At 33.9% G+C, this 13,805-nt stretch overlaps 1 protein-coding gene and 1 long non-coding RNA gene across 2 annotated transcripts; one reads left to right on the forward strand and one right to left on the reverse strand.

Moving 5' to 3' along the window:
* Positions 4,764-5,770, reverse strand: LOC109335445. The gene is made up of 2 exons (XM_019571578.1): positions 5,212-5,770; positions 4,764-5,146 (listed from the first exon to the last, which is right to left on the reverse strand). The coding sequence occupies exons 1-2, from the start codon at positions 5,768-5,770 to the stop codon at positions 4,764-4,766; spliced, it is 942 nt and encodes a 313-aa protein (XP_019427123.1).
* Positions 11,754-13,122, forward strand: LOC109335732. Its single transcript, XR_002106239.1, has 3 exons — positions 11,754-11,998; positions 12,196-12,296; positions 12,893-13,122. It is a non-coding gene; the product is annotated as an uncharacterized LOC109335732 (long non-coding RNA).

Raw genomic sequence — 13,805 nt, forward strand, 5'->3', positions numbered from 1 at the left:
GATTATGAGTAGAATGTTGATTATATTACTTGATATATTGGTAATGTTGGAATAAATGATGAACTGTATGTTAAAAATATATTTTATGTCTGAGTGTGATATTCTGAGTAAGTCCACGCCGTCAATGAATTTACGTTCATTAGATGTCTTACTCTCTCTATTTCTCTTCTTTTCTATTGCTTGCTTTTCGGACGTGTGCTCGTCAGGTAGACAGCTTTGCTCGGATTTGGAGCTACCCGTCCGTGATGTTCCAGGAGGGGGCATGAGGAATTGAGGAAGAGGCAGTACCCTAGCTTTGGAGTTAGCCACTAGGAGTTGCTTATCATTTTGTGACTTTTGAAACGAGGACGGCTTCAGCTAGTTCATGTCTTTGTTTAAGGGCTGAGGTTTTCAGAGGATGGACTTCGGAACCCACCAGTCAGGAGTGATGGCGTTGTTCCCTCCCACGGTCATAGGACGTGGGCAGATTGTTTGGGTGTTCCGTCATCTAGTAGAGCCCAGAGGAGCCGGGTTGTTGGAGGAGGTCCCTGCAAGAAGGCTCCAGTTTTGAGAATGTCATCCCCTCCGAATTATGCCGCGGGGTTATGACATAATGAGGTGGAAGAAGAGGAAGAGGAGGACGAGGTCATTGAGCTCATAAATGTGGAGAGTTCGGTGGAGGTGATCGACCTCGTGTCTGACTCGGAAGAGGAGGAGGACCCTAGTGAGGGGTCCAGTATTTCAGGAATCTTTTGAGTACTGGAATCTTTTGAGTTAGCTTGCGGCCAGTCGATGCCCCTTTTGTTTTTGGTGGGGGGCTGTGTTTCTTTTTGATTTTGTATATGTTAGTGGTGAAGTAGTTTCCGCCTTTGTTGATCTAATTTGTATGAACTAATTATGACTTAACTAATTATATGCATTATGATTTCAGGAAATTATGAATCAGGTTAAGTTATCATTTGATAACGATAAGTTGATCTTCCGCATTCGAGTTACTTAAAGTGATGTCCCGGAAAAGGAAGGTTTTTAAAAGGAAACAATTTTATGTCACCAACTCAAAAAAAAACATTTACCCATTTTTCCGCAATGTTTTTGAGAAGTATTTTTCGGGGCGTTACAGGAAACTTACTGTGAACCTCTGTACCCCTTTGACTGAAAGGATAACTTCAAGATTGAATCACTAGAGCACAAAATTGTTGAGTTATGCAGGCATAATTCAATTGATTAGAAGCGTCTTCTTCTCCATAATCAATTATTGGATGCAGGTTTTCCCTATCCCCAAAAGGTACTTCACCACCTTGAGTCAAAGTGCAGAAACTTCTTATGGAGTGGTAAGGATGAGAACTGCAAGAAGGCCTCTGTGGCCTGGGACCATCTTTGTGACCCCAAACAAGCTGGAGGCCTGAACTTAACATCTTTGGAGGAGTGGAACAAGGCCAATATGACTAAGCTGTTATGAAATTTGGCATCAAAAATAGATAAATTATGGGTCAAATGGATCCACACCTACTACTTGAAGGGAATATATATCTTTATCTTCCACCCTAGTCCCTATTGTTCCTGGACTCTTAAAGTTATAATCAAGTGCAGAACAGAGATTATGTAGAGCATGTGATGGGTGGAGGCTAACATAATAGGTACATTCAGAACCAAAAAGATGTGCTTAGAATTAAGAGGGCCCAAATCACTCTTTGGATGGCTCGGCCTAGAGCACAAATCACTCTTTGGATGGCTTGCCACAATAGACTCCCTACAGAAGATAGACTGCTCAAATTTGGCACTGTGACAGATGGAAAGTGCACATTCTGTGACTTGATGGACACTACAGAACACATCTTTTTCTCCTGCCCAAAATCTGCAGAAATTTGGAACTCTGTCCTAAGCAGGATGAAGGTAAACCACCAGCCTGGGAAAAAAATTATGGAGGGAACAACATGAGGAGCAAACTGCTAAAGAGTGTTGTGGCTGAAACAATGTATGCTATTTGGTCTTTTAGGAACCTTTGTATCTTCCAGGGACACAATGCTAATTCCAACATAGGGCCTGATGTTATTAGAACAATTTGTCAATGTGCTAGTCTCCATAGTGGCTTAAATCTTTACTGTGAGCAACTTAAGCTCTAGCTTTCTTTTAGACCTCTATCTTGTCTGCTAGTCTGTATCCCTGGATCTTTTGATCGGGTTGTACTTTACTGATTGGAATAGTTGTTTTTTCTTGATCCAAAAAATTTCACAAATGTCAACCTTATTTTTTATAAGTCCATATTTACCATGTTATAATATTTTTCTACCTTAATGTAGCCTAAGAGTTACAAATTAAAGCAAGTTTAATTTCAATCAAATATATGTTTTATCGAATATATACAACTTTGTAATAAACACTATTGAGTCACCTTCCAAGTTCAAATTAGGGTATGATTTGCATGAACGGTAGTCTTTTTCCATTCTCCCTGTATCAGTAGTAGTATGTATGGATACCCAACGAGTTTTTAAGTTTATGTCTATGTTTATATGTTTGTAATATTTTTTTGACCAGTAATGAAAATATTATTAATCAAGAGATAAAAAAAATTAGGAGAACAATTGGTACTCCTATCCACAAAATCTCTAAATTAATAAAGTGAGAGACAATTTGATGGGTGGCTCACCCAATCAACAAGTGAATAAGAAAAAAGAGGAAATCGAGCATTGAGAATGCTCCAAGAGTGCATAAAAATTAGTTCCATCACCTCATCTACTTGGAACATCTTATTATCAAAAATAGTTTTGTTTCTAATGTGCCAAATAGTCCAAATTGTGACAAACCAGTGTCATCCACTATTTTTGTTTCTTATTCTCCAATCATAGAGCACTTTCATGGATTGCAAAAGAAGACATGACATCATAATGAATAATGGAGGATAGCCCAAAGCAAGAATAAAGTTGTTGCCAAACAAGTTAAGATACATAATAAGAGAAGAACAAATGACTTGTAGATTCCTCCACCTTACCACAAAAAGAGCAAAGAAGGGTGTCATGATCAATTAGTCCACTTCTACGAGAAAGGTTCACTCTAGTTGGTAACCCATCCAAGGGAATTTTCCACACTAGACCTTTCATCTTTGCCGGAGCATTACAAGCCCAAAGTCTTTTGAAGAAGGCAAGACCACAACTTCCATACACTTTTTGTAGAGTTTGATAAGCATTCCTAACCGAGTATTTTCCATTCATACCAGGAATCCAATTCCAAGAGTCGACAGAGTGTTGTTTAGGCACAATTCTATGGAGTTGTCTAAGGAGTTCTTCAAAATTCTCCATCTCCCAAGAGAATAAGTTCCTTCTCAATCTCAAAAGCCACGACCAAACCCCGTTATTCCATACACTAAGGAAATAATAATTGCCTCTTTGTCTAAAGCCACCTAAAATAATATGGGAAAAGAACTTTTGATAGTATTACTCTCCACCCATAAATTTGTCCAGAATTTTATAGAAGAGCCACAACCTAAAGACCTACAGATACCATCATTTATCCAACCACAACCTATTCCTTCTTTGTTTTGACTAAGATTTCCTAATTCTCTCGACTAAGAAGAACCCCTTCTAAAGCACTCTAAGTCACCATTCCCTGTACACCTACCCATCCTCATACCTCGACTTTAAAACTTTCACCCAAAGAGAGTCTCCCATAAACAACAATCTCCATCTCCATTTACCTAACAGAGCTAAGTTAAAAATGAATAAAATTTTAATTCCAAGACCTCATTCATCTTTAAGGCTGCACACTTTCTCCCACCTCACCCAATGAATCCCTTTTCTCTCTTCCCCCTCCCCCCAAAGAAACCGTCTTTGGATTTTTTCAATAAAATTTATCACACTAATAGGGGCTTTATAGAAAGAAAAGAAATAGATAGGTAAGGAACATAATACCAATTTTAGAAGAGTGACCCTACCACCAAAGGAGATGAGCTTGTGCTTCCAAAGAGAAAGTTTCTTTTGGAAAGAATCAATGATAGGAGACCAAGTAGAGAGCTTTTTAGGATTTGCCCCAAAAGGAATTCCCAAGAAATTAAAAGGGACAGAGCCAACAACACAATACAATTTATCAACCACCTTCATAATAAAGTCACTACTCGAGTTTATACCCATTAAAAAACTTTTGTGGAAGTTAATTTTTAGCCCATAAGCCAATTCAAAACATTTAAGGATACTTTTTAACACCAAAATATTATGCTCAGAAATCTCTCCAATTAGAAGGGTGTCATCTGCGTATTGAAAATGAGAAATAGACACTTCATCCCTACCAACCTTATACCCAAAATAAATGTTCTTTGTTTCTGCCATTCTGATGATGCCACTAAGACCTTCAACAACAATGAGGAAAAGAAAAGGAGCTAAAAGATCACCTTGTCTCAAACCTTTAGCCATAGAAAACTCTATGATAGGACTCCCATTTATCAAAATGGACACGAAATTTACTTGAAGTAAATTCTTTATCCACAACCTCCATTTAAGACAAAAACCCAATCTCTCCATCATATAAATGAGGAACTCCCAATTCACTGAGTCATAAGCCTTTTCGAAGTCCACTTTCAGAATGAAGCAATATTCTCTCCTCTTCTGCTTTGCTTGATCACTTACCTCATTAGCCACAACCACTCCATTCATGACGAATCTACCTTTGATGAAGGCAGACTGACAATCAGAAATAACCAAGTGGATTACCTTTTTAATTCTAGCAGCGAGCAGCTTCGAGATAATCTTTTGAATACATCCAATGAGGGAGATGAGACGAAAATCATTGAGGCCCTATGGACTTTTGTTCTTTGGAATAAGAACAATAAATGAAGCATTACATCCTCTAGGAAGGTTGCCGAACCTATAGAAGTCATCCACCAAACTGATCAGGTCATCCTTAAGGCAATCCCATAACTTTTTGAAGAAAGTAAAATTGTAACCATGAGGTCCAGGACTTTTATCACCATCACAACTCCATATGGCTTCCTTGATTTCTTCAACCTCAAATTTTGCAGTTAAGAAAGCATTATTCTCATCAGACAAATAGTTAAAATCAATACCATCAAGAGAAGGCATGCTCCGATAGTTCTCATCAAACTTATCCTCAAAGAATGTTGAAATGTGATTTTTAACCATGATAGGGTCATCAATCCACTCCCCATCAATATCCACACCTGTAATTTTCTTGAAACTCCGATTTTTGTTTATAGATAAATGAAAATTTTAGAGTTAGAGTCACCTTCACGGATCCATTTCTGTCTAGACTTCTGCCATAGAAGATTATTCTTTTGTCTGGAAAGGTGCCATAGTTCAGTAGTATCCAACTGTCTAGCTTGGACATCATTCTCAGATAGACTACATGTGCTACTTTTGGCATTATTAAGATTGATAACCACCACCTTGTCCTCAATTTGTCTATCCAACATACCGAACTTCTCTTTATTCCAACACTTTAAGACCACTTTAAGTTTCTTTAATTTCTCCTTAAACACAAAAGAACCCCTCCCACTGAAATCTAATTTCTTCCACTCATCAATGACTACTTCACCAAATCTACGATCAGAAAGCCAACAATTGTTTGTACAGAATGGAGTCGGACCCCAATCGGAAACATCATTCTTGAGAAGAATCGAGCAATGATCTGAAAATGTCCTTGGAAGATCATGTTGAACGAGAGTGCCCCGTTTAGTCAACCATCCATCATTCACTAGGAATCTGTTAATTCTACTCATAGCTTTCCCATTGGCGAGATACCAAGTAAACTTCTTTCCAGATAGCAGAAGATCAAACAACTCCATGTTAAAGATAATTTGCTTAAACTCCTCACAACCCTTTCTATAACCTCGACTAGCAATGCCTTTTCTTTCATCCTGCTGAATAGTTGAATTAAAGTCACCAACTAAACAACCCAAATCACCATAATGGCCCAAAAAAGCACTCTTAATAATTAATGTATAAAAAATAATTATTACATAATATGTACATGTTAAATTTATCATAATATTTCAATTAATAAAACTCATTATAATAATAATAAAATAGATAATATATAATAATAATAATAAGTATAATATCTATAAAATATTTAATTAAAAACAATTTATAAATGCGCGTGTACTTACATGGTGACTCTTTTTGCACATACTCATTGTGTGTATTTTTGCAACAGGAGACATATATTTTTGACACAAATACTATTGCGTAAACAAGTTAAAAACATAAGCTCACAAATAAGTAAATCACTCAATAGTCACTCACTATCATAATATTGGTCCATCAAATTTGGACAAAAATCATGTTACAACTTCTAAATTATTGATTTAAAATAGTTAATTGTCATCATAATTATGGGATTTTTTGTCATAATGACAACGAGGAAGTTGGAGAATAATTGATAATCTATCTATTAGCTGTATAACAAAAAAACCTCCCCCATAACATGTGTCAATCTCTCAAGCCCTCATGACATGTGTCAACTTCTCATCAAAACTAAAGGTCCCTCATGACATGTGTTAATCTCTCAATCAAAACTTTCTCTCCAAAACATATCAATCTTCCATTTTTGTTCATTGTACAATTTAATTCTAATGATTAATGACCCCATTTGTTTTTTATTTTATAAAGAAATTACATCTCACAATAAAGGGGATTGAATCCCTTTTCACATGTGAATTACTTCTCCATTGTTATCATGTCATACTCCATATTCTTCTCACCCTTTCATTTCATATTTCTCTTTTCTTCTCTTACATGTGTACAATCCAATGTTTCATTCGTCAATCTTCATTTCGTTAAACTTAATATGATGAATTTTGTATCCCGATACTAAGTCTTCATCATTGTAGATTTGTTCTTATTTTATAAATATGTTGTTTAAAGTGTATTTTTATTGATTTTTCATTCATTAACATAATATGATGGCTTCTGTATCCCGTTATTCAATCTTCATCATTGTAGATTTGTTCTTATTTTATAAATATGTTGTTTAAAGTGTATTTTTATTGATTTTTCATTCATTAACATAATATGATGGCTTCTGTATCCCGTTATTCAATCTTCATCATTGTAGATTTGTTCTTCTTTTGTAAATATGTTATTTAAAGTGCATTTTTATTGATTTTTTCATTCATTTGTTTACTTTTAGATATGTTCTTATTTTTAGATATGTTCTTATTTTCTAGATATATTAATTGATTTTTTGTTTATTATGTTTGTGTATTCTTATTTTTTCTTTGATTTGTTTATATTGTATATATGGTACGATTGATTTCATTATTTTGTAGATTTGTTCTTCCAATAATCATCTTCCTTAGTGTATGATTTACAAGGATTTCATCCTTAACAATGACCAAACCCTCAATAACTATGTTATGTACTCGATCTCCATTTATATATACACACATTTAGTTACAAATTACAATATTGTATTTGTTTGTTTGTTGTTATGAATTTATTTATCTTCTCATCTTATCTCATTTTTATCATCTTATCTCTTTATTTGCAGTTTGACTATCCCTTAAAGCATATCTACGGATTAGTGTTATGTCTATGTGTCCTTATCTTACTAAAATCTTCAATTTTATTCTCATTTGCACAATAAATGAATTTGATTATTTTTTCTCACATGATATTTGTTAAAATATTTTTTCTTGTTTGGTTATTTTTCTAAAGCAGGAAATATGAATTGGCCATATTCTTTGTTTCGACATTTTCAGAAAAGAATCCTCACATCCTATAATACAACGATTAGAAGTTATATTCATTATCTGAGTGTAGATTAATAGTTCTTTAATTTTATTATGTGTTTGTTCTTTTACATTCGAAAATATTTTTTTTCACTATCTAAATGTGTCAACCTTATATTAGTAAGAATAATCTTTAATTTTTTTAATTCTCATCATAAATAATTTGGCATGTTTAATTGTTGAATATATATATTATCTAATTAATCATAGTAAATGTGATCATCATATCAGTCATAACCACCAAAGACAATTTTATTTCATTTATATTCTACTATATAAGTAATAAATTTATGGAATATTAATATTTAATTCCATTTATATTCTGTTTTGTTTAAATTTATGGATGAGTTACAAAAATATAATATAAATTTGCATAATTATAGCTAATAAATTTGTGAAATGTTAATTGAGTAATAATTACTCATTAATGTCTTTGAATGTATTAATTGAGTAATATTAATTGGTAGTTACACTTTAGAAACTGAAATTATTAGGCATGATTGTCTTTGAATGTATTTTACTCTATTATCTAAAAACTAAATAATTGTCCTCCAGTGATGACAGTACAACTTCTCCTATTCATCAGCAAGAAGATGATTATTGTATTGCTCGAGACAGAACCAGAAGACTAATTAAAAGGCCAGCTAGATACACTGATGGTGATAATTTAATTGCTTATGCAATGTCAGTTGCACAAGAGGTAAATGATGATGTTGAACCTGCCAGCTATACAGAAGCTGTTTCTTGTGTTGATTCGTCACAGTGGCTAGTGGCTATGAATGAAGAGATTGAAAGTCTTCATAAGAATGGTACTTGGGCTTTGACAGAGCTTCCCGAAGGCAAACGACCATTACGATGTAAATGGATCTATAAGAAGAAAGACGGTATTCCCGGGGTTGAAGATCCAAGATGCAAAGCACGACTAGTTGTTAAAGGTTTTAATCAAAAGGAAGGTATTGACTTTAATGAGATATTCTCACCTGTTGTTCGTCATACTTCTATTCGTGTTTTGCTTGCTTTTGTTGCTTTATTTGATTTGGAGTTGGAGCAACTTGATGTAAAGACAGCTTTTCTACATGGAGAGCTGGAAGAAGAAATTTACATGGAACAACCTGAAGGATTTATTGTTCCTGATAAGGAGCATCTTGTCTGTCGATTGAAGAAATCATTATATGGCCTTAAGCAAGCTCCCAGACAATGGTACATGAGGTTTGATTCTTTTATGATTGGGCAAGGTTATTGCAGGAGTCAATTTGATGACTGTATTTATTTCCAGAAATTTCCAAATGAATCATTCATATACTTGTTACTGTATGTTGATGATATGCTAATTGCTTCACGTGACAAGTCTTTGATCCGGAAATTGAAAATTCAACTCAATAATGAGTTTGAGATGAAAGAATTAGGTGCAGCCAAGAAAATTCTTGGTATGGAGATTCACAGGGATCGTCAAGCTGGTAAATTGTTTTTATCCCAAGAGAAATATATTGAAAGAGTGCTTGAAAGGTTTAATATGAATAATTGTAAACCTGTTTCTACTCCACTTGCTGCACATTTCAAGTTATCTTTAGATCTTTGCCCACATACAGAGGAAGAGATGGAGCGTATGTCACATATTCCTTATGCTAGTGCAGTTGGTAGTCTTATGTATGCTATGGTGTGCACTAGACCTGATTTAGCATATGCTGTTAGCATGGTAAGTCGATATATGCATAATCCTGGAAAGGATCATTGGAGTGCTGTAAAATGGATTTTTCGGTATCTAAAAGGTACTTCTGGTATTGGCTTGGTATTTGACAGAAACAAGGCTACAACTGATGACGTTGTAGGTTATGTTGATTCGGATTATGGTGGTGATATTGACAGAAGGAGGTCTCTTTCTGGTTACATCTTTACTCTCTGTAATAGTGCTATTAGCTGGAAAGCTACTCTTCAGTCCATTGCTGCATTGTCTACGACTGAAGCAGAATATATTTCAGCAACGGAGGGTGTGAAGGAGGCTATTTGGCTCCGAGGTTTGGTAAATGAACTTGGTCTAATACAGGGTGTTCTTACAGTGTTTTGTGATAGTCAAAGTGCTATTCATTTGACCAGGAATAATCGTTATCATGACAAGACCAAACACATTGATATAAAACGTCACTTTATCCGAGATATTGTTGCTATTGGTGAAATTATGGTGGAAAAGATTCACACATCAGAGAATCCAGCAGATATACTTACCAAGCCACTTCCGAATACCAAGTTCCAACTTTGCTTGGACTTGGTTGGTCTCTACAGCACTTGAGTGCCCTTCGGGGCATTATTTGGCCATGAGCAACTTATCCAATTCGAGCCAAGGTGGAGATTGTTAGATGCCTCTCATTGCTATGCCTTAAAAGAATTTTATGACAATTTTATGGCTCTCTTTAAGGGCATTTTATGTCACTTTTATGGCTTTGTTTCCAAGCATCCAATGCTTCATATCCAAGATACCAAGACTTTGCTTGCCTATAAAAGGACACATATAGAGAGCTTCAAAATCATCTTCACAACACACAACATCTCTTTCATTTACACATATATTGTGAGTGCATTCTTGGTGAGAATTCTTGTTCCATTTGAGAGAGTATTTGTGAGAAAAAATATTGTCATTTGTCCTCGTCATTATAAGAGGATTTCTTGTACTCTTCTTTTTTACATAGTGGAATTTTGCTCTTGATCGCCCGTGGTTTTTTTCCTTTCACACTGAGGGGTTTTTCCACGTTAAATCTTGTGTGTTATTTTCTTTATCCTTTACTTGCTTCTCTTTTGTTCTCAATTGATTCAATCCTGTGCTTCCGCATTGTGCTCTATCCTAGTAAAATCTCCTTATTAATACTAGAGCTAGAGAGAGATAACTAAACTATCTCACATTATTGATCCACTAAAATTCTGAGTGCATAATGGAGTACGAAGAACTAAATTCCAAATGTTAGATAGTTTATGGATTTTCAAATTACAAAAAGAAATGATTATTATTTTCTAGAGTAGAGGATAGTAAATATTGTCTTACAATTATTTCTAACACTACATTTATACTTATTTCTTTTTACAACTTTATGCTATAACGTTGATTGTACTTGCATGGTCTAATAGATTATTTTGCACTCTACAATAACCTTTTTTGTCACTTGATACATGCAGTGTAATTTTCTGTAACGAACCAATATTTCAGTTCCCATTGAAGTCAAGTTTAAATTTACAACAACTATGAAGAATGTGGTTGAATGAGCTGCAATTGCTGTTGTAGAAACTACCAAAATCACAATTTTGAAATTATATTTCAATGGTAGTTGTGGTCAATTTTGTTAAATAGAAATAAAGCTTACTAAAAAATGAATGCCAGATTTTGAAAAGCTAATAGAATAAATACAAATTAGATATTGCACATGTAGAACTAGGATGAGGAAAATATATAGTTTCTCTTTTACCGATTGGATCACATATCCTATAGCCTGCAATGTAATATGGTTAGCTAAATGATGTAAGAGTTGGGTACTTCTCAAACTTACGTTAATGTATTTTTTCTTCTTATTTTGCTAATTAAAGTTTTGAAATATGTGACTACACTTATTATACAAGTTTATCTCAGATATCACTTATTAGTTTTAGTAGAAGATAGAAATAATAGTTGAATTTGAGATGAGATAGATCATAAATGAAAATAATATATAATTGATAGAATTTTCATTCACACCACCCTTCATTCACTACAAGAAAATATCCCGGTAGCCACGGTTTGTGGGCTACACTTAATGGACATTGTCAAAATTAATGCTAAAACCCATACACTTATTACTCTAATTGGGCAAGTGGGAAAATGAAGCACCCAAACTTGTCACTTGCTACTCTCCCTCTTTTTTTCACTGTTTCTCTTTTACTCTCATTAATTTTCTCTACTCACTCATTACCATTTCAAATTCAAGCATTTTTTTTCACTTTTAGAAGCAATTTCTCTCATTATTCAACTTAATTGATGAAAGTTTGAAATGATTGTACAGATTTTGAAGTCCACCCGGAAAAATCACGTCCACTTCATCTACCTTCGACGAAGACGAAAAATCCCTGTGATGAATGTCATAAGAAATGAACAATTTCGATTTTCATCATTGATGTTGAACCATAACTGAATCCATTTCTTCGCTGGAAGGATGTGTTTCGCCGTCATCATCGCTAGTGGTACGGTGGAAGAAAACATTCTTCAAAGATATTGACAAGTTTATCTTAATTTCACCAACTCAAATCAAAGCTTCTTCTAAGGTTTGATTCTATTCAATTTTGAATAAAAATCTCTAACTAGGTAACTCTTCTACTATAATCGTTAATCCTAAATCTCTAATTTCACTTTTTTCTAAATTTTCTATTATTTTCCCCAAATATGTTGAAATCCCTATATGTGAGTTTATTATTAAGTATATGTTTAAGCTTTTCATTCTAAATTTTTATTATGTTGTTAGACTATTAAGTAATATCAGTAGAAGAGAGTGAAATTGGTGCCTCCTTTCAAGCTTCTGAAGCTCACAACAATCTTCGCATCATTCTTCACTCGTGCTCCAAGGTATCATAACCATCAAATCAAAACTAATCATTTTATTTCTTTTATTACCGATTTATGTATTGCATAACTAGAGCCTATTGTGGATCAATTAGGTTGTGAATCAAGAAAGATGAAATTTTTTGTATTTTGGTTTAAATACAATTTTAGTAATTTGTACTGTTTTTCATAATTTTAGTCAAGGGAGTGAGCCTTACATAATTGTAAGATTGTTTGCCTCATGACTTGAATATTAGTTTAAAAGTTTGGTTTTGAGACCTTGTACTTTCAAATTTAATAGTTTAAAAGTTGGACATGGTTCATATTTGGTTTTATACTTTCCTAAATGAGACCAATATTCCCTTGGATTTCAACTTTTTAGGACCTAAATGAGACCAATATATCTATTAGAAGTTCTGTATTTTCTTCTTTTATGTCAGTAAACATTTCATGTTATAGCAAGAAATAAATAAGTGGAGGGGATAATATTTTCTTCTTTGTTTCTTTTGGTTTTACCTTCACATATTTATTATTGACATTGTGGTGTGTATTTGTGATGTATGCATAAGAGTTACTAAATTATTTCCATGTTCATGGCACTTTATTGGCTTGTTTCTCAGCAAGAACTGATAGCTAACTTAGTGAGGATACAAAATGATGTAATTGCTGAAGTTGATATAGAAATTAGAAAGAAGTACAAATGTTTCAATCCAATGTGAAGTATCAGTGCAGTACTAATGGTGGAGCTGCAAAACGTGGTGCTTTAGGACCTTTTGGTCTTTTGGTTTTTGCAGATGAGGGATATTCTGAATATACTCATGTTCTTTTTATGTCATTAAAGGAACTAATGGTCATCTTAAGACTTCAATATGCTCTAATCAATCATGGTATTGAACTATATGCTCTTGGAGCAATGTTGCTTTAATTTCTTTTTGGTGCTTTTAAAACGATTCTGTTTATGTTTAGTTTTGACTAAGGGCTACCCTTACATTAGCTGAAAGTCACAAGTATTTCACTAAGATTATCATATTCCATTTACAATCTTATTTCGAGTGGATTTGTTAGAAATGTAATTTTAGTCGTCAAATGACCTTTTAGATTTCTGGTTTTGCTTTACTGCTATAAACTTGATTTATTATTAATATATGAAGATCTTATTTATCTTGCTTTCTTTTTATGATAGAAAGAAATGTGAAAGGAACGAATATTTTTGTAAATTGAGAATCAATTTTAGCTTGTAAATATTTAATTTCATTAACAAATTTATCATTATTTTATGGAATATAATGATTGCTAGAGATGATGAGGAGAGAAATATGTGAATAACTGAATAAATAATTAGCCACGGTTATAATGTGGTTAAATTAATGGTAAACATTAGCCACGGGTGTAGTTACATTAGCCACGGTTGAAACTGTGGTTAAAGAAATGTTACCACACTTGGTGAAGACGTGGCTATAACATAAATGGACCGTGGCAAAAATTTTGCAACGCCAGTAATTGCTAGGGGAGAGGTAACCGTGGCTGCTGTAT

The sequence above is a fragment of the Lupinus angustifolius genome, chromosome LG20 (assembly GCF_001865875.1).
Source record: "Lupinus angustifolius cultivar Tanjil chromosome LG20, LupAngTanjil_v1.0, whole genome shotgun sequence".
NCBI lineage: Eukaryota > Viridiplantae > Streptophyta > Magnoliopsida > Fabales > Fabaceae > Lupinus > Lupinus angustifolius.

Bases quoted from the DNA above. Each gene is read 5' to 3' on its own strand.
- LOC109335445 (XM_019571578.1), bottom strand. From the start codon at position 5,770: ATGGAGTTGTTTGATCTTCTGCTATCTGGAAAGAAGTTTACTTGGTAT. The intron at 5,147-5,211 runs GTGACTCTAACT...AGAAAATTACAG, and splicing joins ACAGAAATGGATCCGTGAAG to GTGTGGATATTGATGGGGAG.